General features: G+C 53.4%; 1 protein-coding gene and 1 pseudogene across 1 annotated transcript; both read right to left on the reverse strand.

Annotated features, from left to right (window-relative positions):
* Window positions 1–5,163, reverse strand: part of LOC120393483 — a 36,331-nt pseudogene extending 31,168 nt beyond the window's left edge.
* Window positions 5,164–10,771: 5,608 nt separating this feature from the next.
* On the reverse strand, window positions 10,772–12,835 carry LOC120393491 (inositol 1,4,5-trisphosphate receptor-interacting protein-like 1). Its single transcript, XM_039518081.1, has 2 exons — window positions 12,707–12,835; window positions 10,772–11,336 (listed from the first exon to the last, which is right to left on the reverse strand). The coding sequence occupies exon 2, from the start codon at window positions 11,331–11,333 to the stop codon at window positions 10,773–10,775; it is 561 nt and encodes a 186-aa protein (XP_039374015.1). The 5' UTR covers window positions 11,334–11,336; window positions 12,707–12,835; the 3' UTR covers window position 10,772.
* Between the last annotated feature and the right edge of the window lie 10,364 nt (window positions 12,836–23,199).

Below are 23,199 nucleotides of genomic sequence, written 5' to 3' on the forward strand. Positions count from 1 at the left end.
TGAACAGCTTCCAGGGAATAATGAACTTCAGGGGCTGTCAATCCAGAGCCTCTCGCCAACCCTGTGTCCTAACAGGGTCAACACACCAGCAGCAGCACGATGGGGTCCCATGTCTGCACGGCTGGGAGCAGGAAAACTCCAGAGACACGCTGGCAAGCGCTCCCGTGCTCAGCCCCACCCTGCTCCCCTCCTGCCTCTGACACCCCACTGCCCCCACTCCCCAGGCTCAGCACCCCTGCTCCCCTCCTACCCCAAACCCTCCCCACTCCCTCGCAGAGTATCACCCCACTCCTCCTATCCTGACACCTGACTGCTGCCAGATCCCCATGCAGAGCCCCACCCTGCTCCCCTCCTACCCGACACCCCCACTGCCTCCGCTCTCCATGCAGAGCCCCACCCTGCTCCCCTCCTACCCGACACCCCCACTGCCGCCCGCTCTCCATGCAGAGCCCCACCCTGCTCTCTTCCTACCCGACACCCCACTGCTCCCGCTCTCCATGCAGAGCCCCACCCTGCTCCTCCTACCCGACACCCCCACTGCCCCCGCTCTCCATGCAGAGCCCCACCCTGCTCCTCCTACCACTGGCACCCCCACTGCCCCGCTCTCCATGCAGAGCCCCACCCTGCTCCCTCCTACCCGACACCCCCACTGCCCCGCTCTCCATGCAGAGCCCTCACCCTGCTCCCCTCCTACCCGACACCCCACTGTACCCGCTCTCCATGCAGAGCCCCACCCTGCTCCTCCTACCCGACACCCCCACTGCCCCCATGCAGAGCCCCACCCTGCTCCCCTCCTACCCGACACCCCCACTGCCCCCGCTCTCCATGCAGAGCCCCACCCTGCTCCTCCTACCCGACACCCCCACTGTCCCCCGCTCTCCATGCAGAGCCCCACCCTGCTCCCCTCCTACCCGACACCCCACTGCCCCCGCTCTCCATGCAGAGCCCCACCCTGCTCCTCCTGCCCGACACCCCCACTGCCCCCGCTCTCCATGCAGGCCCCACCCTGCTCCTCAACCCGACACCCCACTGCCCCCGCTCTCCATGCAGGCCCCACCCTGCTCCTCCTACCCGACACCCCACTGTCCCCGCTCTCCATGCAGAGCCCCACCCTGCTCCCCTCCTACCCGACACCCCCACTGCCCCCATGCAGGCCCCACCCTGCTCCCCTCCTACCCGACACCCCACTGTCCCCGCTCTCCATGCAGAGCCCCAACCTGCTCCCCTCCTACCCGACACCCCACTGCCCCCGCTCTCCATGCAGAGCCCCACCCTGCTCCCCTCCCGACACCCCACTGCCCCCACTCTCCATGCAGAGCCCCACCCTGCTCCTCCTACCTGACACCCCACTGCTCCCCATGCAGAGCCCCCACCCTGCTCCCCTCCTGCTGACACCCCCACTTCCCTCCGCTTCCCAGGATCAGCACCCCCTGCTCCCCTCTTACACCAAACACTTCCCCTCCCTCATGAGTCCTCAAACCACTCCTCCTATTCCAGACAACGACTACTCCTGTGCAGAGCCCCACGCTGCTCCTCCTACCCCAAACACGCTCCCCATGCAGGCTCCCACCTGCTCCTCTCCTACCTCTGACACCCCACTGCCCCCACCTCCCCAGGCTCAGCACCCCACCGCTCCTTCTTACTCCAAACACTGCCTCCCTACACAGGTTCCCACCCCACTCCTCCTATCCTGGACACACTGACTGCCCCCATGATCCCCATACTCAGCACCCACCCCGCTCCTCCCTCCCTGACACCCCAACTGCCCCTGCTCCCCATGCAGGCTCCCACCCTGCTCCCCTCCTACCCCAACTGCCCCTGCTCCCCATGCAGAGCCCCCAGGCAGCTCCCCATCTACCCCTGACACCCCCACTGCCCCCGCTCAGCACCCAACCTGCACCCCTCCCGTCCCTGACACCCGACTGCTCCATGTGCGAAGCCCCAGCTAACACCCTGACTTGCCTGTTCTGCCCCTGGTTTGCAGGGTGCAGGTTGAGGTGACAGTCTGGCGTGGCATGTGTCACCCACAGAAGGAAATGGGCTTTGAGGGGCACAGGCAAGGTGCCAGAATGCCCGCCACCCCGTTTATAGCGAGCAGCTGCTGCCATTGCAGAGGAGTAGAGCTGGTTGAAAGTTTTCAGGAACAGTTTTCCATAGAAAGATGCTGACCTGAAGCAACTGAAATGTTCCCGGGAACGTGTCAATTCCTTAAAGCTTTCACTGGAGGCCAGTCTGCAGCCCGCCGGCCAGCCCACCCACCGGCCAGCCAGAGCTGGCGGGTGGGGCTGGCAGGAAAGCAGGCAGGCCTGCTGCCTGGCTCCCTGGCATGTCCGCTGGCTGGCTGCCCAGCAGGCAGCACCGAATGGATCGGTCCATTTGGCTGGAAATTCTGCCAGGTCGATGTTCATTCTAATGCAAAATGGAACAAAAATGTCGACCCAGCGGAATTGACTGGGCAATGGAAATTCCCTTCTCCGGCCAGCTCTAGTGATGGCGCTGGGACTGAGAGAGAAAGGGGAGGAGAGGCGCGGATGGAAGGTGCTGTCCCTGCTGTTACTGAAACACCCTCTGCTGTCTCCCACCAGGACAGCGGGGATGTGTGCACTGGAGCTGGGGTGTAGGTAACGGCCGGTGTAGACGTACCTGCACTAGCTGGATCAGAGCTAAGGACAGCGTGGGAGGGGGTAGCTGCCCAAGTCCGTGCCTAGGGGCTCGGACGGGATCCTACTCGGGCCCCGTGCGTGGAGCTGGCTCCTCGGGCTTTGGAGAATGGTCACTTTCACCCCCGAAACGCGTTACAAAGTGGGCACCAACACAAAGACGCAGGAAGCTCCTGGGTGCCCAGAAGGCTCCTTTCCTATCAGTGGGGCTGACCACAGCTCGCTCAACACAGCAACGCCTGATCCCCCCGGCTCCCCCTGGCAATCCCTGGCCTGCCAGAAGCTGCCTTTGTAAACGGTTCTCTAACTGCAGCTGCAAACCCCTGTATGGCCACCCAGCTCCTGGGGTGCATCCACACTGTCTCTAAACCCGGGCTGCCGATCCAGGCTTGTGGACTCGGCGTTTCCGCGCCTGCACTCAGTGTCCACGCTGCATTGTGAGCCTGTGTTAGTGCGTCTCCCAGCTGTGTTAGCGCGTCCCTCTGCGCTCGCCGACCTTCTGACTTGGGCCTGCGTCCACACTGCACGGCGACAGGGCATGGACCCGAGTCACAGCAGGGCTCAGCTCTGACCCATGCCCCAGCCAGGACCTAGGAGCCAGGTCCTGGGTGCTCGCTGACCCAGGTCAGCCTGATGCGTGTGTGGACGGAAAGGGGCTTGGGCTCAAAGCTGAGCAGCGCCTGGGCGTAGCCTGGGAGGCTGGGCCATGCAGAGTCCTTAACGCCAGCGAGGTTGCTGCTCCTGCTGGGGAAATGGGCCCTCCACAGGGAAATCCCTCTGCAAATGGGCCCCATGAAAAGCCGGTGTGGCCCCGTCCAGCCGGATCTGTAACTGCAACTCTTGGATTTGCAAGGCATGGTCATCTCCCCCGCCCCCCTCCTATACATCCCCACCGCATATAACCCTCCCTCTGAGAACCTGCTACTGCCTCAACACCAGCTCGAGACCCTCCGACCCCAGTTGCCAAGCTACAAAGTCCTCACCATCCCAGCATTACAAGGGAGGAAAGCCAGGGTCTGTCTTCACTGCAGGTGGACGGAGCCTCCCAGCCCAGGCAGACAGACTCTTGCTAGCAATCACCGTGCGGAGTCCCAGCGATTGTTTGTGCACTGGCTTGTGGCTGTGGAGCCGGGCTGGGCGGCTCGCTCCCAGCTGCAGCGTAGACACCCCCCTTTGGACTAGAACCCCAAGGCTGCTTCCTCACTTGTCTCTTTCAGCTCCGCTCCTCAGATCCTCTCTTGAGCCCTGCCCCCCCGACTCTGCCCCCAGTCTCAGCACTGTTTGTGCAAGAGCAGCCCTGCTGCATGGTCTCCCCATCTGCTGCACTCCTGACACACTCTCACGCCCCCTTTGCTATTGCATGGGGAGTTTAGCTTTGTGTTTGCACTCTGCAGACCCAGTTTGTCTTTGAGAGGCTGTACAAATAAGGCCCCTTGTCATTGCATTGTCTGGGGCTCCCAGCAAGCAGCCAGGACCTATCTCCTATCTCAGACACCAGCACTGGAGACAGATTCCTTGGGTGGGGTGGGGATTCCTCAGGGCCAGGGGCTTGGGGAGTGGCCAGCAGCAGTTCCCCCCTCCTTTCTCAGCACTAAATCCCAGCCCCCAACAGCTTCTGAATTACAGCTGCTGGGCCAGACCAAGTCAGTTCTGGGGGGACATTTTGCAAAGGTTTTCACTGGTTTTAAAATTCCCCATGGCTTTTTTTTTTCCTTTGAAAAACCTAAACGAAAAACTGAACCAAAAACTCGGTGTCTGGTTAAACAAGAATGTTCCATTTTCAAAACACGCGCTTGTTACAACTAATCAGTCATCACCAAATAATGCTGCGGCTCAGAGGAGCCCTGTTAGTCTGTATCCACAAAAACAACAAGGAGTCAGTGGCACCTTAAAGACCAACAGATTTATTCGGGCACAGGCTTTCGTGGGTAGGCTTTTCATGGGGTTTTCTTATCCACAAAAGCTTATGCCCAAAATAATTCTGCTTTCCCGAGCCCCAGTCCTGACCACTGGGTACCAAAAGCAAAGTGGTTTGGGGTGTGGCGCCTGTTTGTTTCATCCACAAGTTGGGTGTTGGTCAAAGAGGCATTTTTTGTCCAACCCTCCACCCTCAAAGTTACAATTTAAAAACTCCCCCACGTGTGTTCTGCACCCCCAGCCACCCCTGGATTATCCCTGCGCTGCAGAGCCGCAACCAGGGGTTTCACCCTCACCCCTGCTCCCGGAGAGGCCAGAAGCAGTTTCCTCCAGAGGCAGATCCTTACCATCACGCTGGTTTCGCTGGGGTCCGGTCTCTGCCCAAAGCAGGGCCCCTGGGCTGTGGCTCCAGGCAAAGGGGGGTCTGCGGGGTGCAGGGAGCTGTGCCCAGATGGGGCAGTGGAAGAGGAGCAGGAGCAGGGTGTGGGGAGACCGTTCTCCTGACCTGCAAGGGCAGTGGAGAGCAGCTGCTGAGTCAGCCTGGCTGGGTGCAGAACCGGTTTGGGGAAGTGTCTGGCCAGCAAAGCACCTCCCTCCTCCAGGCTAAGAAGGGCTAATGAGTAACCGCACTCGCCTTGTCTCTGCAACCTGCCCCCTACCCTCCTCTGAGCAAGCCAGGCCCCAGGAGGAACCATGGCAGAGCTGATCTCTCCGACCCGGGGCCCTGTGGACCAGCACATGTGGGGCCTGCACAGCTGGCCTGCATGTTAGGTCCAGGTCTGGCAGGAAGCGGATTGGCACCGGGCTCACGCCTCCTGCTGCCTCCAGGAGCAACCTAGAAAAGATACAGGGCACAAACAGCTTGGGCCCAGCCCTCTGCCTGGCTCAGGGCTGGTTTTAAGCCGGCTGGTCTGTGCCCCGTCTGTTACTGACACAAAGCCGGGCGTGGTTTTGTCAGCACTGGACAGGGCCACCCTTTCGAAGGGCATGCCGTGTTCAGGAGCGTGGGAGTGGCCACCCTCCCCGTGGCGGCTTTGGCAGAAGGACCATCCAACGGTTCAAGTATGAGGCTGGAGCTCCGCCACAGGCACTCTGCATGACCCTTGGCACGTCACTTAGAGTGTGTCTACACAGCAGCCGGGGTGTCACTCCACACACACCCGCTAGCTCTGCTTGGTGGCGCCTACAAATAGCGGCATGGCGCGGCAGCCTGAGGTAGCTGCTGGAGTACAATCCACCCGCCCGGGCACCGGGTAGCCAGGTGCCATTTTTAGGTGCTAGCTCAGGCAAGGCTGACAAGTGCAGCACTAGGAATCACACCTCCCAGCTTCTGTGTAGGCGTACCCACCACATCCAATTTTTAGCGGGATGCAGGTGGGAGCCTGTTCGGAGTTTCAAAGTGCCTAGGCCCCAGATCCTCCATGGTAATTAGGTGTGTAACCAGGTCAGTTGCTTACTGTCTCCATAGCGCCTCCTTGTGGCCAGGGTGCTTGTTTGCTTGCTCCCAGTTCACCAAGTGATCCAGATCATGCTGTACCAGTGACCTGTCCTTTCGCTGGTTACCTCTCCCCAGTTTTTGTGTTGTGTGCAAACTTTTATCAGTGATGATTTTGTTTTCTTCCACTGATAAAAGGTTAACTAGCATAAGGCCAGAGCAGCCCCACTAGAAACAATCCTGCTTATTTTGATACCCAAATCCTGCTATTCCTGCCACCGCAGTGCCCACCCTTGTTTTCTCCTTCACAGAGCTCCATAAAAAACTCCACACAGTCCATGGGGAAATTTGGGGCCCAAATTATTCAGTCCTCAGGTACACGCTGGCCCTCCAGTTCAGTGTCTCTCTCCCTTTAGTTGGGGGTTCCCAGCCCTCTTGGCCAGAGCTGGTTCCCAGTTCAGTGTCTCTGCAGGAGTCAGTCTTTGCTGCATCTTCACGCCAGATACAGCATCTCAGGCATCTGTTCCTGAGCATCCCCCCAGGTTACTATCCGGCCTGCCCCAGCTACTTCTCCCCATCACCTGCCCCTGGCAGCTCCTGCTGCCTTGTGCATAGAGATAGGAACTGCTTCCTGCTCTCCGCTGGGGCTCATCAGGTCCTCAGGGCTGGCTTGGCCCCAGGCTCTCCAGCCCATGGGCAACCACCCTGTTACAAAGTGCCTAACTCCCACTGTAACCAATGGGAGTTAGCAGCAAAGAATCCTGTGGCACCTTATAGACTAACAGATGTTTTGTAGCATGAGCTTTCGTGGGTGAACACCCACTTCTTCGGATGCAAGCAATGGGAGTTAGGCACCTAACTACATTTGAGGATCTGGGTGTCTAACTCCCATTGACTGGAAAATTCCACAAGAAATCTGCATCTTTAGGTGCGTAAACACCTTAACAAAGCTGGCCCTGGCCCTGGCCCGGGGGTGAACCAGGTGTAGTGAGAATAAATCCAACCGGAGGAGGAGAACAACCATCCCTAGCTCCCAGGAGACCTGCACTAATAACAGTGACTGATACCCCAGCGCATGGTCAGTGCTGGAAGAGGGAGAAAAAGAAATGCCCCCAATTGTCCCATGCTACACACTGAGAAAAGCTGGGCTGTGGTGTTGCGGGACCCCCTTCGCCCAGACCCGGGGCTGTCAGAGCTGGTCCCAGCAAACAGAGGAGGTTGTAGCATTCCAGGCCTGGGATTTCCATCTCGTCTAAAAGTGCTGGCTCTCAGGAGCGTTCTCTGGGGGCAGACGGCTGCTGTGGGGCAGTGATAAGGGAACCCCCCCCCCAACACACACACGCAGCTCATTAAAGAAAAAGCTATAACTATTCATCACGTTCCCCAGGACAATGAGTGCTGACCGCAGGGGGGATGATAAATCTGGGCCAGGCGATCTCTAGGAAGTGTGTGTGGGCCTCTGATAAATGACTGATCTATGGCAAAATAAATGGCAGGCGGTGAAAGGGGACTGGGTGTTAGCAGCTCTAGTATTAACTTCATAATTAGCTGCAGCCGCTCACAGGCTGGCTGCAGAGGTGCCCGGCTGGTACCCTGTGAGAAGAGCTGGCCTGTCACAGGCAAGGCTGGGGAGCGCGTGCCAGGCATCCTTTAGGTGGAGTTATGAAACAGTGGGTCAGGAGACAAGGAAATTGTTTCTTAACTCCAGGCCGGGATGTATTTATGTCATAGAGTTTAAGGGCAGAAGGGACCAGCGGATCATTACCAGTATATCACAGGCCACCAGCACCACCCAGCACCTGCTCAATGCACCACTGAGCTCTGGCTCAGAAACCCCTGCTGGTGGAGAGGCAGCTGCTTTATGAAGCATCAGAACCTGCTCAGAAGTCGCTGATTCCCAGGAGCTGCCAGCTAGTGCTGAGCCGGAGGGTTTGCTGGTGTCTAACAGTCCCACGTGCCTTTCCCATATTAAGGATGAGAGGGGAGTTCAGTCTCCACAGCTCACCAGTCGTTGCACTGCCAAATGGTGCCCAATGAGACACTGCCCTTCCTGAGCTGGAGAACTTCCTACCCGAGATCGGACTCCAGCTGAGATCGACTCGCTCCGGCTCCTTTTTGAACCAGGGGCCTAGAGGCCAAAGGCCCTGGAGCCTGTTCCCCAGGTCTGATACTTGGCCTGCCCCGTTTCCTTAATAACCGACATTCTCTCTGACGCTGATGTGATGACCTTGGGGTTTTGCTACTTGGCATAATGGCGTCTGCATCATCATCATCTTCTCCCTGGGCCTTCAAATCGCCCTTGGAAACTCCTTCATCTGATGCCATCTAACATTGCCCTTGATCCAATTCCCCACAGACGTTTTCTTAGCCGCATTTGGTGCGAAGCAGTGAATCATTCTGGGTACAGCACCTGTCCAAGTGACACATTCACGCCAAGTTCCTGCGGCTCCGTTAATTCATGCTCCTGTTATCTCACCGCACTGGAACAGCAGGCTTTGGTCAGTGCAGTAAAGCGCAGTCATGTCTGTGACCTTGGAATGAAAGGCTGGGCGACCATTGGAACATCGGCCTCTGCAACAGCTCAGCAGCTTTGATTCAACGCGCCAGCTGGGCAGTACCAAAGGTCATTAAAAGCTGCACAACGTGCCCACAGCTATTCCACAGCTTCATCACCAGGCTGAGGCAAAGTGCAACCTAGTGAATTAGCCAGTTAACAGAAGCTGGTTGGGACATTCCAATGCATTGGCAAGTTAACTATTGCATAGTTCGTCATCTTCCCACATTGCCAAAGACCTTCCGGGCAGACTCAGCTGCTGCAGATTCTCAGCTCTGCAGCGGGTCCTTTGGGATTCTTAAAAGTCAACTTACTGCTGCTAAACAAGGTGAAGGCTGGTGACCAATATGCTCTGCTCACAGAGCGCAGGTATCAGCAGTGGAATATTTCCATACGTACCATCATCCCTTATCAATGTCCTTCAGCCATTACCTGGAGGGGCCACCTCCTGGGGAGAGATGGTGGTTTGGAGTTCTATGCTCACTCAGCCCTAGGTAGCTGAGATAAGACTATTCATGAGATTTGCCAGATTGAAACAGGACTGAGACCACCCAGTCATTTCACGCAGATCCAGTATCGTGGCTTCTGACAGTCCCCAGTGCCAGATGCTTCAGAGGGAATGAACAGAACAGGGCAATTTGTTGAGTGATCCATCCCCTCGTCATCCAGTTCCTTGTGTTAGTTTTAAACCTGCTGCCTATTAGTTTCCTTGTGTGACCCTGGTTCTGGTGTTCTGTGAAGGGGTAAATAACACATTGTGGAACTATCGGCCATGACTCCAAGAGCTGTGTTTAGCTGGGCCTGGTTTCCGTGGGTGGTTTTTCCAGGGAGTTTTAAAGGCCCATTCCCAGTGCTGCTGGAAGTGCCGGCAGCTCAGAGCTGAGTACGTCTGTGCCTGGATGGTCTTTCCCTCCACCCGGTGAGAGCAGAGTGAGGGGTGCAGGTTTAGTGACTCCGAGGGCAGCTGGGCCGGGCTGCCCCCTCCCCTTTCACAGTTCAGCCCTGCTGATTAAACTCGGACATTTGCCACCCAGAGAGACTTCTGCTGAAATCGGTGGGGTTTTCGCTGTGGAAAGGAAGGGCAGGAGTCCAAAGTTTTCAATCAGGCTCGGCTGTGAGGAGTCAGTGAAATATTCATTGGGCCAGGGAAAAACAAGACTCCCCCAGTAGCCAGTGATTGGGACGCTCCCCCAAGAGGTGGTAGATCCCGGCTGGAACCCCTTCTCCTCCTCAGGGAGGGGGAACTTGGGTCACGTCCCTGGTGAGGACCCTGGCTCTGCACTGTGAAGGAGAGCCTTCTTCTCCCACCCGGTTTGTGTTCTTCCAGGCAGCCTACCGGATTGGGCCCCACAGGCGAATCAGGCAGCGAGCACCTGTCTTTCCCTGGTTCGCGAATCACAGGCATATCTCTGAGAGCGGGTGGGGTGGGGCTTGGCACCTCCTCTCCCATTAGCATCTTGCCTGCTGGCTTTGTGGATCACATTCTTAAGAGCCTCTCTCTCTCCCCTGCCTTTTATAGGGCACCTAGGGCCCTTGCTCAGGCTTCGGGGATCGCACTGTTGTGCCTGTGACTTTCTAGGCACCTAAACATTAGGCACTGCAATGCTCATTCTTTTTGTGAATCTAGCGCTTAGTTGCTCTGTGCCTCAGTTTCCCCATCTGTACAATGGGGATTATCACACTGCCCTGCCTCACAGCGTTGTGACCCACGGTGGGCTGACTCGGCCTGGCATCGTCCAGCGAGGAAGCTACCTGGGTCTAGGAGCGTGTGAACCCATCTTCCCTCCCCTTTCCTTTCCGTGTGGGCGACTGACAGTCTGATCATCTCACTGGACGCAATCAGAGTAAGCGGTGCCGTCTCCCAGAGACTAGCCGACGCTCTTTGCTGAAGAGAGCTGTAGAAGAGTCGTGGTCATCCTCGTTAGTCTCTCCTGTGTGAGTACCCTGTAGGGAAAGATCCTTAGTTTATGAGCCACTAGTGTGGACAGGGCACCCTCCCTGTGTGTGTGTGATTGGAATATGGGTGGGGGACAGTCTAAGCATTCCACCTCACCCCTTAAGGGTACCCCAGCATATTACATGTACGTTATGGTCCTAAAACCTGCAGGTATTTAGAGAATTGGAATCTTCACACGTGTGAAAATCCATCTAAACAATGCCCATCAGAAGGGACTAGGCATGCGTGTATATTAAAGGTGTCTAGTTTTTAATTGTTAGAAAAGGGTGGGGTGGGTTGCTCCAGTGAATATACATGATTTATAATGTAATGGAACTGTCTATGGTTTGAGTCCCTGACACTGGCCAGGTCCTCAGACACTCCCTGGAGGTGCAGTTCATAACAGTGCCACAGGGCCGCTCTGTCGGGGAAGTCGGGATGCCGGGTGCAGGAGCCCCCGGGCCCTGCTTCGGCATCGTCCTCCTCCTCCTCGCTGCTGGAGTCGTAGCTGGACTCGGGCTCCAGGCTTGGCCTGCAGAGCTCAAAGAGCAGGATAAGGAGCAGGAACATACAGAGACACACATCCCAGGCCACGTATTCGGCCCCCTCTTCCCCCTGGCTCTGGTTTGGCCCCAGGCTCTGGTGTGGGCCCGGCCTCTTCGCTTGGTTCCTCTGCTCACACTCCAGCTGCAGGCGCGTCATCTCCAGGGCCAGCCGCTGCTCCTGCTGCTGCGCCCGCTGCACCGTTGCCAGGTCCTGCTTGTCGCTGACCCTCAGGGGGTGGTGCACAATGACCAGCACCGCCAGGAAGAGCAGGCTGCCCACAGCCATGGCCTGGAGAAGGGGAGAGAAAACCACTCAGGGGATGCAGGAGGGAAAGGATGGGGGAGGGGTATCCTGCTCCCCTTCCACCTCTGCCAGAGCTTTGGGCAGCATCCCCAGGTGCCTGGCTGGGTGCTGCAGGAGCTGTACTGGGAGAGCACACGGCCTCCTCCAAGAGGCACCGCAGGCCTGGAGCCAGGACTGGGAGAGGTCATCTCCCCTCCAGGCCAGGGGGTGGGAGCAGGGAGTTCCTTCTCCGATGGGTGATTTGGGGAGTGGGTGAGCCTGGGGGATCTGAAGGAAGGACAGAGAGATTTGGTGTCTAGGGGGCAGGAGGCTATGAAGTAAGTGAGGTTTGGGCCCCTTGGATGGGTCAGGAGGATGGAGGCCGGGTGGGGTATCTGGAATCTAGACCCAGGGCTTGGGGGAAGGTTGCTTGTGCTGCTGGGGTCGTGGGAGAATGCGGGGGTCAAATTCCAGGTGCATTAGGCATGCTGGCTCTGAGTCATGGGTGGGATTTTCTGTCCCGTTTCGCCCTGAATCTGCAAATTTGTTTGATACCAGCCTGAGTTTGACTGCGGGTTTCTGCCAAGACACATCTTAGTGCTATATCGTTTGGAAGCTAATTGCTGGCGAATTAGGGAGGTCAGAATAGTCCACTGGAGTCAACGGGATTGTGATCTAAACAACTCCCTGATGTGGGGGAGGTTTGGAGTCCACCCCAACCCCCACAGCCCTGAGTCTCATGTAGCCCCACGGGAGCTGGAAGCTGAGCGCTGTCTCATTGCCTTGAGGAGCTGTGCTCTGTCAGTTTCCTCTCTCTGGAACCACGGGGCCATCGTCAGCTGGGTACGAACGGTTCAGATCGTCCCACCTCTCCCTAGAATGTGGGTCAGTGACCCCAGCTCCAGAGCCAACTGCTTTCCAAGACAATTGGTCCCTTAGTCGAAGGGCTGGAATTTATAGCGGAGCCAAAGAAAAGCAAATTGCTGATAGGCAGCATCTGGGCCACTTGCAGTTAAATAATTCTGCCTACCCCCAAGCTTAGGAAAGGCTAGTTACTAACTAGCCATTAGGGCCACCGATTGGGGGGGCTTCATTTCTGAGCGCGTGGCCTGATGTCCAGAAGTGCGGAGCGCCCATTACTCCAGTTTGCAGCCGCTCCGCACACGTGAAACTCAGGCCTGGCTGTCTCAAGCTGGGCACTTCAAATTAATGACCGCTCTTGGCAATTTGGTCCAATGCTTCTTAAATGCTAAGGACTCTCTTAAGGAACATGTGCTCCAGCAGTCAGGATGCTTCTCCAAGTCCGTGTTCGCTGCTCCAAGCTTTGCCTTGGGGCTCCCCCTCCATCTGCCTCCACCCAGCCTCTCCATACTCACTCTGTGGAGGCGTCACACTCTCTAAGGGAGGGTGCAGCTTAAGCCAGGGCTGGCCCAGCTACAACCCTGCCAAGAGCCACTCTCCGGGATGTTCCCCTCGCACTGCGCTGGCTGGCCTGCCTTCCCCACCCCCGGCCCGCCGACACCAACCCCCTGCCATTATTACCCACTCTCTGTGCTGTCACCCCGGCCAGCATCCCTTTAAAGGGGCGGCACACGAAGCCCCATGTGTGCCCTGCAATGTCAGACCCTGCCCTGCCCCTCCGCCATTGCCCGTGTCCAGCTTTGGGCGATCCCAGCAGAGGTGTGACTGATGGGAACTGGAGCAGGGCAAAGCTGGTGGGATGACTTGTGACCAGCCTGAAGTGCAATGTTTACCCCAGTCTGAGCAGCTCTGAGCAAAGCTAGCCAGAGCTGTGGCAGGAGCTGGATTTTGAGCAAGTCTGGATCGGATGATAGTACCAGCTCGAACCCAGGCAGAAGCCCATGAGTTTTTGGTCCATCCGTAGCAGTTTCAGATGAGTTACTCTGGGGGGAGAAAGGGGAGCTGGCATAGTGGGGGGGGGCAGTATCCAGTAGAGGGCCGTCTGGTTGCCCTTGGTTTTGCTCTGTCTTTGATTTTCGCTCTGCTCTGTCACTGGCTTCCCCTGGCTCCTGCGCTATGTCTTCTCAGTCTCTCCTAAGCAGGACGCAAACCCACTAACAGCTAGGGATTGCTGATCGCCACTGGCAGTGTAACGACCCCAGTCACTGGGGGGCTTTGAACCCAGCACCCAACCTTAAACCTCTGCCGCAAGATCTACCGGAACAGCCCCGTTAGTCGGCAGTAGCAATCTGCTCTAAGAGACGCTCTCCCAGGGCGTTGCAGCTGGAAACCCCTCTGGGTGTTTTCTGCTGGGTTATTCGGAGTGTAACCCTTCTGCCCCTCTGAGCTGGCAGCAACAATGGCCGGGTTCAGTATCCAGGGGTTCCGTTTCAATAACGCAATGCAAAACCGGCTCGAGCCCCCACCCAGTGACCTGGGACAATTACCTACCACCCCCCGGGCGCCTCTAGGAGACAATACTTCCCCTCTCGCAAGCACAGAGTCTGAGTGTAGCAAAATCCTTTTAATAAAGGAGGGAAACAATGTGGCATCATATTGGGGAAACACCACAAACAGGATTCATAACATAAACCATGAGCAAAAGACCCACCAAGTCAGTTTTGGCAATGTCCTTTTCCCCTTAGGGTCTTAAGTCCAATTACCCCAAAGTCCAACAACCCCAAAGTCTCTGTCCCTGGTCAGTGCTGCACCAGATTTCAAAAGTTTATCTGCGGAGTTTTACCCCCTCCCAGCCTGGGTGGAAATGGCGGGGCGGGGGGGGGGCGCACACAGGGTGTTAAGGAGCACCTTACATGGTCTGGGGCCGACTGCCCTGCCTCTCCGTGGAGTTCTGCTGGAGCCTTCACCACGAATGGCTCCACTCCGCTCCTCCAGCCGACCCGTGAGCCGCTCCAGCCATCCCTGCAAACCGCTCCGCTTGCTCGCTGTTCCGTGGGCCACTCCAACCGCCCCACAAACTGCTCCACTCCGCTCACATAAAAGGTTGTTACAAGGAGGAGGGAGAAAAAAATGTTCTTCTTAACTTCTGAGAAAAGGAGAAGAAGCAATGAGCTTAAATTGCAGCAAGGGCAGTTTAGGTTGGACATTAGTAAAAACTTCCTAGCTGTCGGGGTGGTTAAGTACTGGAATAAACTGCTTAGGGAGGTTGTGAAATCTCAATCATTGGGGATTTTTAAGAGCAGATTGAACAAATACCTGCCAGGGATGGTCTAGATAATACTTAGTCCTCACTTGACTTCAGAGGACAGGACTAGATGACCTCTCAGCTGTTCTGTGATTCTATAACACATAAGTGTGTATCTGCTTGTAATTGTAAATAGGAGATAATCAACTCCAATTTCCATTTGAACTAATAAATGAATTCTTGTGCTAAAACTTAATAAACTTATTAGGGAAATTATTTCCAATATCTGGCCTTTCTGGTCATATTGGGGAGGGACTGGAACCACTTTGGTGAAGTTGTGAAGGAGCGGGGGAATGGCTGACTGGGAAGGTGGAGGTTGACACCCTGGTGAGAGTATGTGTAGAACTAGCAGAGCTGGTAGGAACAGGGGAAGAAAAAGCTGAGGCTATGGAGGACACTTCCAGCCAGGTCAGTGGGCCGGCAATGACCACAGCCCTGGACAGCTTCCAGAATGTGTTCAGCCAGGGGGTGGCTATCCTGGCCCATGACACAATTTTGCTCAGGAACGAGGGCAGACCAGATGATCAGTCATGCCTCAGGTTAAGAATTTGTTGCAATTATTTTTAGTAAAAGTCACAGACAGGTCAGAGGCAATAAACAAAAATTCATGGAAGCCCGTGACCTGTGTGTGACTTTTACTAAAAATAATGGGGGTGGGGAAGCTGACAGGGGGAGGATCAAAGCCCAGTCAGGAGGATGAGAGCCTGAGCCCCACTTCGGGATGGGGAGGGTCTAGCACCTGCTGCCACCGTGGCTAACAGCTCCGTGGCCCCTGCCGCAGCCCCAGTAGCTCAGAGCTCTGGATCCACTGCCACAGCCCCAGAATCACAAAGCTATGGGAGCCCCTGATGCCTGTGGCAGCTCACAGTTCTGGGTCCCACCACCGCCTGCGGGGGCTGAGAGCTGCTGGGTCTTTGGCCACCCAAGGCAGCTGAGAGCTCAGGGGTTCCCACTGGCTGATAGCTCTGGTGCGCTGCCCTGGGGCTGACGTGGAAAATGTCTCGGAGGTCTCTGAAAGTCACAGAATCCTTAACTTCGGTGGCATAATCTTCCCCGTTCACCACAGCAAGTTGTCCATAGGCTTGGCTAAGGATAAGCAGTGGAACTCCAGAGACTGAGGCAGTGACCACACTTTGGGCAGAAGGTACAACAGTCACTCAGTTGCTCCAGTCAGTAGAGTTGTTCACCACTGGGCTCAGAGTGTCAGCTGGTTGCTGTCAAGTGCTGAAGGCTGGAATGTTGTGGCCTTGGTAACGCTGCTCAGGCTGCTCGGTGCTTGTGTCCTTGGAGCTCCAGTGTTATCAATATTCACAGAAAGGCAGCGTGCTCATTCAGCAGACCTCGATGTTACTCATCAAGAAAAACCACAGGCACGGTTCGGTGACAAAGACACCCAGCCAGGTTTACTTCCCTCCAGGTATAATTCTAGCATTCTGGCCATGAACCAAATGTGCTTCTGAAATCCTTCTCCCAGGTGGTTATACCCCAAGAAATCCTTATTGACCAAGGACCTAACTTCACTTTACAACTAATGAAAGGACTGTGCAGTCTAAATGAGGGTAACAGCATTAGGAACATTGATCTACCATCCCCAAACTGATGAATTGGTGGAGCAATTTCACAGAACTTTGATGGCGACATTAAGAATTTTGTAACTTCAGAATCCAAACATTGGCACTAACTCTTCCTCCACCTCCTTTCTGCTCTCAGGATGGTGCCTGAAGCCTCCAAGATTTCTCCCTTTGAACTGCAGTCTGGGATGCAGGCAGATGCTGCCAGTAATGTCTGGTGTAAGTACCACCCTCCACAGCTCCCATTGGCTGAGGGAGAGGGACTGATCTATCATCATTAGTTGCCAGGCAGATTCAGCCATGGAGGCAGATTCACTTTTTTCCCACAATGAATATAAACAAGCCAAAATACCGAACACAACTACCTGATGCACACCTTGCTGCAAGCCTGAAGGTTTCAACTGCTCAGTCCCTGAGGCCAAACATCAACAAACTGACAGAAGTGAAGTGTGTCTGGCAAACACTCAAAACTCTCTGGCAGCGAAGAATTGTATAAAGTTGTATGACAGTTTTATTATTGCTAAGAAATTTGAAATAAAAAATACAATATAAACATTTTCTTTTCTGAGCACCATCTTCAGTGACATTATTAGCCCGCTGGGAGGATCTGAGGACTGCACTGGCCCTAAGGTAAACTGAGTTTGAGACCCCTGGTCTAAGCCTTGGCTCTTCCTTTATTTTCTGGTGTTTCCGTAGTGCCGGGTGATTAAATCGAGTCTGCAAAACTGAATTTGCCCTGACAATCTGAGCCTCTGTTATCAGAGAATCATTTCTTCACTCCCGGGGGAGGCTCTCTGGCTCAAGTTCTGCAGGGTCTATTTTCAGCTCTTCCCACTGCTCAAGGAGCCAAGAGGATTGTCTTGTAGTCCAGGCCAACCTGATTGTCCACAGGGACTGTACAGGGGAATCATAAAGGTCGCTGTCCAGCACAGAGACTGTCAGACACTTGAGACTGATGCACTGATTCTTGGGGCTCTGCCTTTCTGTCGCCGTAAGGAGATTTCCTCCCTGTGCCGAGCGGGATTTTGGTGAGTTACCAGTTTCTGCACGAAAGTTAGAACGAAGGGCTCAAGAAGAGTTCAAGGGTTCAAGTAAAAAAAAAGCCAGCTGGGTAGGAATTCATCATCAGGGCAACTTGATCTGTTTAGTGTTGTCAGAAACACCAAGGGATTGATCTGGTAAAACTGGAATTATAAATGTATTGGAAATGGTTTAGACAAATTTGTTGTTAGTTAAGATGTTGTTGTTAAGATAAGTTCTTTGTGTCTTACTGTGTCCTCTTATCTGTCTCAGTAGCTTCCTTTTTTTGGTTTATGTGGATTTTCCTCTGGTTAGCTCACATTTTTCCAATTCAGCAATTTCACAGTACTGTTAAGAAGTACAGCCAAAGCCTCTGCAGTGGGTATTTGTGTTACCAGAGGGATCACAAGAAAAGGCCACACACTGGCCAGATTCTGCTCTCACATTCTGCCTTCACTGGGTCACTCCCGATTGACACTGGCCTCCCTGAGAGAAATATCAGGGCCCACATGTTTGAAATCCCCATCTTTCATGTGCAATCTCAGAGCACAATATAAACTGGGGGTTTCCTTCTGACTTTTTCAGTTCCATACAGAACAGCGTTCTCTGTAGCAGGATGTGAAGCCGTGATTCTCGTAGCTCGGAGCCAAAATGTAAACACTAAGGGTGAAATCTTGGTCTCATGACGTTCAGTGGCAAAACTCCCAACACAGCCAGGGGATCACCCTAAATCCACACGTAGGGACTTAAATAAATGGCCTGATTTACACCGGCCATGAGCCTCCAGTGACTTCAACTGGAGTCGTCCTGTGGCCTCTAAGGCCGGGTGAGCTCATTCAGACCAAAGAAGAACTGACAGGGGAGTTGCTGAAATCTCAAACTCACAGGCTTAGGGTTGAAAACAATCAGGATAACAGTGTTTTTGTAGGAGGAGAGAGGTCTGCATTCTTTGTGCCCCTGCATCTCTGCTCCTGGAGAGGATGAGAAGCAGAAAAAAGCAGTTAAAATAGAAGCATGTTTCTGGCTTAGGGGAACCCAACAAGTCCAGGAGTGCACTGTGTGTGTGGTGCAGCGGGCAGGGATGTGCAGTATCGAAATCAGTGGCGTAGAGTCCTAAAACTGGGCAAAATTGGGAATGCACATCCTGCCTAATGCACAGACCAAAGAGGCATCATTAGGGTGGGGGTGTCTCAGACTGTAGTGGAATGTGGACAACGCTGTAGCAGATTGTCTCTGACACCATCCCCCATCCAGACTCTCCCTCCTCCTGTGAGCAGCCCCACTACAGCCTCAGGAAGGGATGTCTGGATTTCTAAGGGGCTTCAATACGTTAACTCTGTCATTCCAAGAAAGAGTTACTCACTCTGGCTCCTTTTAATCGCCACATCCTCTGTCCCTCCCACCGGCTCTGTCCCTCTCTCCTTCCCTGCACAGGCTGAGCTGCTGCTGGGTTTCCTTCACCCCCAGAAAGGCAGTTCAGGCTGATCTCCCACTTTTCTCCAGTGCAGGCAGACACTGAGTTTCACCCAGTCTGTGGACATATTTCTCCGACCTGTCGCTGTGAGGTCTGGCACTTGGGTTTGCTCCTGGGTGAGGGGTATCCCTGTGTGGCAGGGTTGGAATTTGTGGGGGTGGCAGGGCTACATGGACAAGCAGGCAGTGCTGGGGGTTGTGGGAGGAGGAAATGGGGTGTACTCTGACAGACAGGCAACACTGGAGGTTGTGGGGCAGGCGGGGGTGTGGGCTACACCAAGAGCGGTAACGCTGGGGGCTGTGATGCAGGTACGGGGTGAACTCAGACAGGCAGGCAGCGCTGGGGGCTGTGGGGCAGGTGCGGGGTATACTCAGACAGGCGGGCAGCGCTGGGGGTTGTGATGCAGGTACGGGGTGTACTCAGACAGGCGGGCAGCGCTGGGGGGTGTGGGGCAGGTTCGGGGTGTACTCAGACAGGCGGGCAGCGCTGGGGGTGTGTGGGGTAGGCAGGGGGATGAACACGGAGAAGCAGCAGTGCTGAGGGTTGTGATGCAGGTGGAGGGGTACACAGAAAGGCAGGCATCACTGCTGAAATTAATTTTTTCATTGTGATTCTTGGTCAAAGGCCAGTGCTGGAGCCTTTCCTGACCCCAAGTGCATGTGGGCTGGTCTCAGGGTCTCTTTCCCCTGACAAGCCACAGAACTGCAGCCTGCATGTCACAACCTTCACTCAGTTTGTTTCCAGTTGTTCTTATTCAATGTTATTTATGTAACTTCAGGCATTAAACTGATGGAAAGAACCACTGACCTTTGCTCCTCAGCTGGTTGAATCTCCCAGTGTATTCTGACCCCCTGTCTCCACTCTCCTTCCCCATCCCAGCCTGCCCCGATTCCAAAAGCACTCTGGTTGCTGTGCTTAGATGTTGGGCTGCATGTGCGTGTTCTCCCTGTGTCCTGTCCCAGCTCTGCACAGACAGCCGGCATGAGTGAACCTTGAGCGAACCACCCAATGACCACAAGATCTGCTAAGGTACGAAGGCACCCAGCCAGATTTATTGTCAATGAAGTATCCCACAGACTCTGCCAGAACACTAATACACATATGCCTGTAAGAATGGACCACTCTGATATAGTTAGTTACAGCCCGCTGACATGGCTAGTTATCAATATCTTTGTATATGTTGGTTCAATCAAAACATCTTTATTACGTACTGTCATCCCACCCAGACATTTTTTACTTTTTCTTGCTGTTGTCTCTGGGGAGCTGCTGATTCCCAATTTACAGCATAATTTAGTGACAACCATACAACACAATCTCATAACTTCATAATATGCATTGTTTTATCTAAATATGCATAATATACATATTTAGATAAAACAATGATTTTCAGCAGATCAGAATCTTTCCCCTGACACCTCTCATGGTATGCTTTATATGCAATATCACAATTATATATAAAGGAGAAATATGGGGTTACAGGGCACTCCCCTGATGTATAGAGTATTGCACATGTCTCGGACAAAGCTGGGTGCTTGCAAGAAAGAATCCCATCAAAAGAAACAAGGGAAGTAACAGAGGTGCAGGCCTGTAGCCATAAATACCAAGACCTCTGTGCCCTTCATGACCATTCTGTTCAGCACAAAGTCATATCTCACCATGATAATATCTGTTTTCATGGGGAAAAGTTGGCTCCTTTCCAACATGGGGATTGCATCATAGATCAGATCTATGGTCCATCTAGTCCACAATCCTCTCTCTGACAGTGGCATCCCCAGGTGCTGCAATAGAAGGTGTAAGAAACCCAGCACCGTGTGGATGGGGGAATGACCTGACCATCATGAGGGTGTCACCCTTAACGCCTAACAGCTAGAGATTGGCTTATGCCATGAAACACAGGGGCAGATAGGCTTTCCCAAATATTTATTTAGCTGTAACTATTATAACTGGATAGTATTACTATCCATGTAAATGTCCAAACCATTCCTGATTCTTGCTTAGCTCAAGGCCTCAACTATGTCTTGTGGCCATGAGTTCCTCAGGCTAATTAAGCATGGAGTGATGAAAGCACTCTTTTTATCAAGTTTTGAATTTGACATGTTTCAGTGTAATTGAATGTCGTCTTGATCTTTTGCTATGAGACAGGGAGAACACATTCTCCATCTACTCTCAACCAGTCAGTATTTTATAGATTTTTCTCATATGCCCTCCTATTCATCTCCTTTGTAAGGTAACAATCCCAGTCTTTTCAACCTCCATATGAGAGTTTCCCTGGACCCTTGATCATTCTTGTTGTCCTTGCCCAAAACCCTCTAGTTCTGCAATATCCTGTGTGAGAGGGCTGCTCAATATTACACAGAGGAGTCCGGAGGAGGGTGAAACATTGACTGACTATTTTCATGGCATTGTATTTCCTGTAGGATTCCCCATCCCATTTCTCCTGAATTCCAACATTTTCCTTAGTTTCTGGTCATGCTAACACTGTGAGTAAAGTTTCACAGGTTTGTGTACTGTGATGTCCAGATCCCTCTCCTGAGTTCATACTGTTAAATTAGAACCTTGTAATATATTTGAGGAATTGAAGTTTTTCCCTCAATGGGCATACACGCTGCAGTTATTGACATTGAAGGTCATCTACCATCATGCTGCCCATTCACTTGGCTTAGTTAGCTCCCTCTGAGAACTTCTCTGGACTTAACTCTGACCTCAATAATCTGGTGCCGTCTGTAAATGTTGCCACCTCACTGCTTGCGCCCCTTTCTAGATTGTTGATAAGTACAACATATTTACTGTACTAATTACAACATGTGTAATCCCCATCACTGTGCTTCTCTCCCTTCACAGACACCTGGAGCATTTCTGAGCCTCATCGTCGCATTGACCACCTCATGGCAGCTCTCAACCTCACCCCCTCTGACCCTTCAACATTCATCCTAATGGGCATCTCTGGTCCGGAAGCTTCCCATGTCCTGATTTCCATCCCTTTGTCTATGTTCTACATTATGAGCCTGCTGGGAAATTTCACTGTTCTGTTTGTTGTAGGGAAAGAGAAGTCCCTGCACAAGCCGATGTACCTGCTGATCTGCATGCTGGCACTCACAGACATTGGCACGTCTACCTCTGTCATGCCAAAAGCCCTGTGTATATTTTGGTTCAATTTGAACGGCATTACTGTGGGTGGCTGCCTCACCCAGATGTTCTTCCTTCATGCAGTTTCTGTGATGCACTCAGGTGTCCTTGTGACAATGGCCTTTGATCACTATGTTGCCATATGTAACCCCCTGAGATACACCACCATCCTCACTAACGCACAAATAGCTAAGCTAGGGCTAGTGGGATTGATAAGAGCTGTCATCTTCGTTCTGCCTGCGCCTCTGCTCCTCAGCGGGCAGCCATTCTGTGCCAACCGCATTATCCCGCACATGCACTGTGACCACATGGCTGTGGCGAAGATGTCGTGTGGGGATATCACAGTCAACAGGACGTACAGCTTGGTGACAGTGTTTGTAGTCATTGGGTTAGACCTGACCCTCATTGCCCTCTCCTATGGTCTGATCATTAAGGCTGTCTTCAGAATCTCCCATAAGGAAGCCCACCAGAAAGCCCTCAACACTTGCACAGCGCACATCTGTGTGATGCTGACCTCCTATACTACCTTGCTCTTCTCTAGCCTGACATATGAGTTCGGTCAGGGCATCGCTCCCCATCTTCACATCATCTTGGCCAACCTCTATTTTCTCATCCCCCACATGCTGAACCCTATTATTTATGGGGCCAAAACCAAAGAGCTTAGTGACAAAGCGGTCAAATACATCTGCAGAATGTAATCACCAGGGGCCTTGTATTTTAATCCTGTCTGACAAGAGGGGGAAAGGATAACTCCTCATTAATCAAGGGTGCGCTGTCCAAGTTTGGCCGAGCTCAGCATTGTGGAAGTTCACAGCCTCAGAAATTCCTCACACCTAATGTATTATCTCTCCATTACCAAGCACTGCTCTTTCCATTGCTGAGTTCCCTCTTTCTGACCATCACCTGATCTCCTTCAGCATCACCTGTCAGCCCCCAATCCTAGATACCCTCTCATTCAGACTTTCTATGACTTACAGACCACAAGAAGATACTGCAGCTTTCTGAAGCAAGGTGGTTTTCCATTAGTCCCTGTGTGACAAATGGAAGCTACTGTTTTTGATAGCCAAGACAAATAAACAAACTAAAAATGCTGAACTTCTTTATCATATATGCAGTGATCTCGTGAACAAAATTTGCCTGAGTTTGTAGGTCAAATACTTCAAGAAGCCTGGATGATAAAGTGAGTGTTTCAGTTTGAAAGTGCTAATTTACAAAAGCTGTGGCAGGAATTGAGGAGATCTTACTAAAGCTTATTGGTGATAGATGTGAAACTGCATTTTTGAGAATGAGACTGCTGTGCTAAACTACAACAGCACCTTTGTGTCAAATTATTTACTGCTTTGCACAGTCGATTTTGGAGTCACTTTGAGGTGGACCTTTCAAAACACACACTACCCATTGCTATTCTCAAAGATGTCAAGAGTAATGGTACGTCTACACTATGGGACTATTCCGAATTTGCATAAACCGGTTTTGTAAAACAGATTGTATAAAATCGAGTCTGCGGCCACA

This window comes from Mauremys reevesii, unplaced genomic scaffold (assembly GCF_016161935.1).
Source record: "Mauremys reevesii isolate NIE-2019 unplaced genomic scaffold, ASM1616193v1 Contig20, whole genome shotgun sequence".
Classification (NCBI taxonomy): domain Eukaryota; kingdom Metazoa; phylum Chordata; order Testudines; family Geoemydidae; genus Mauremys; species Mauremys reevesii.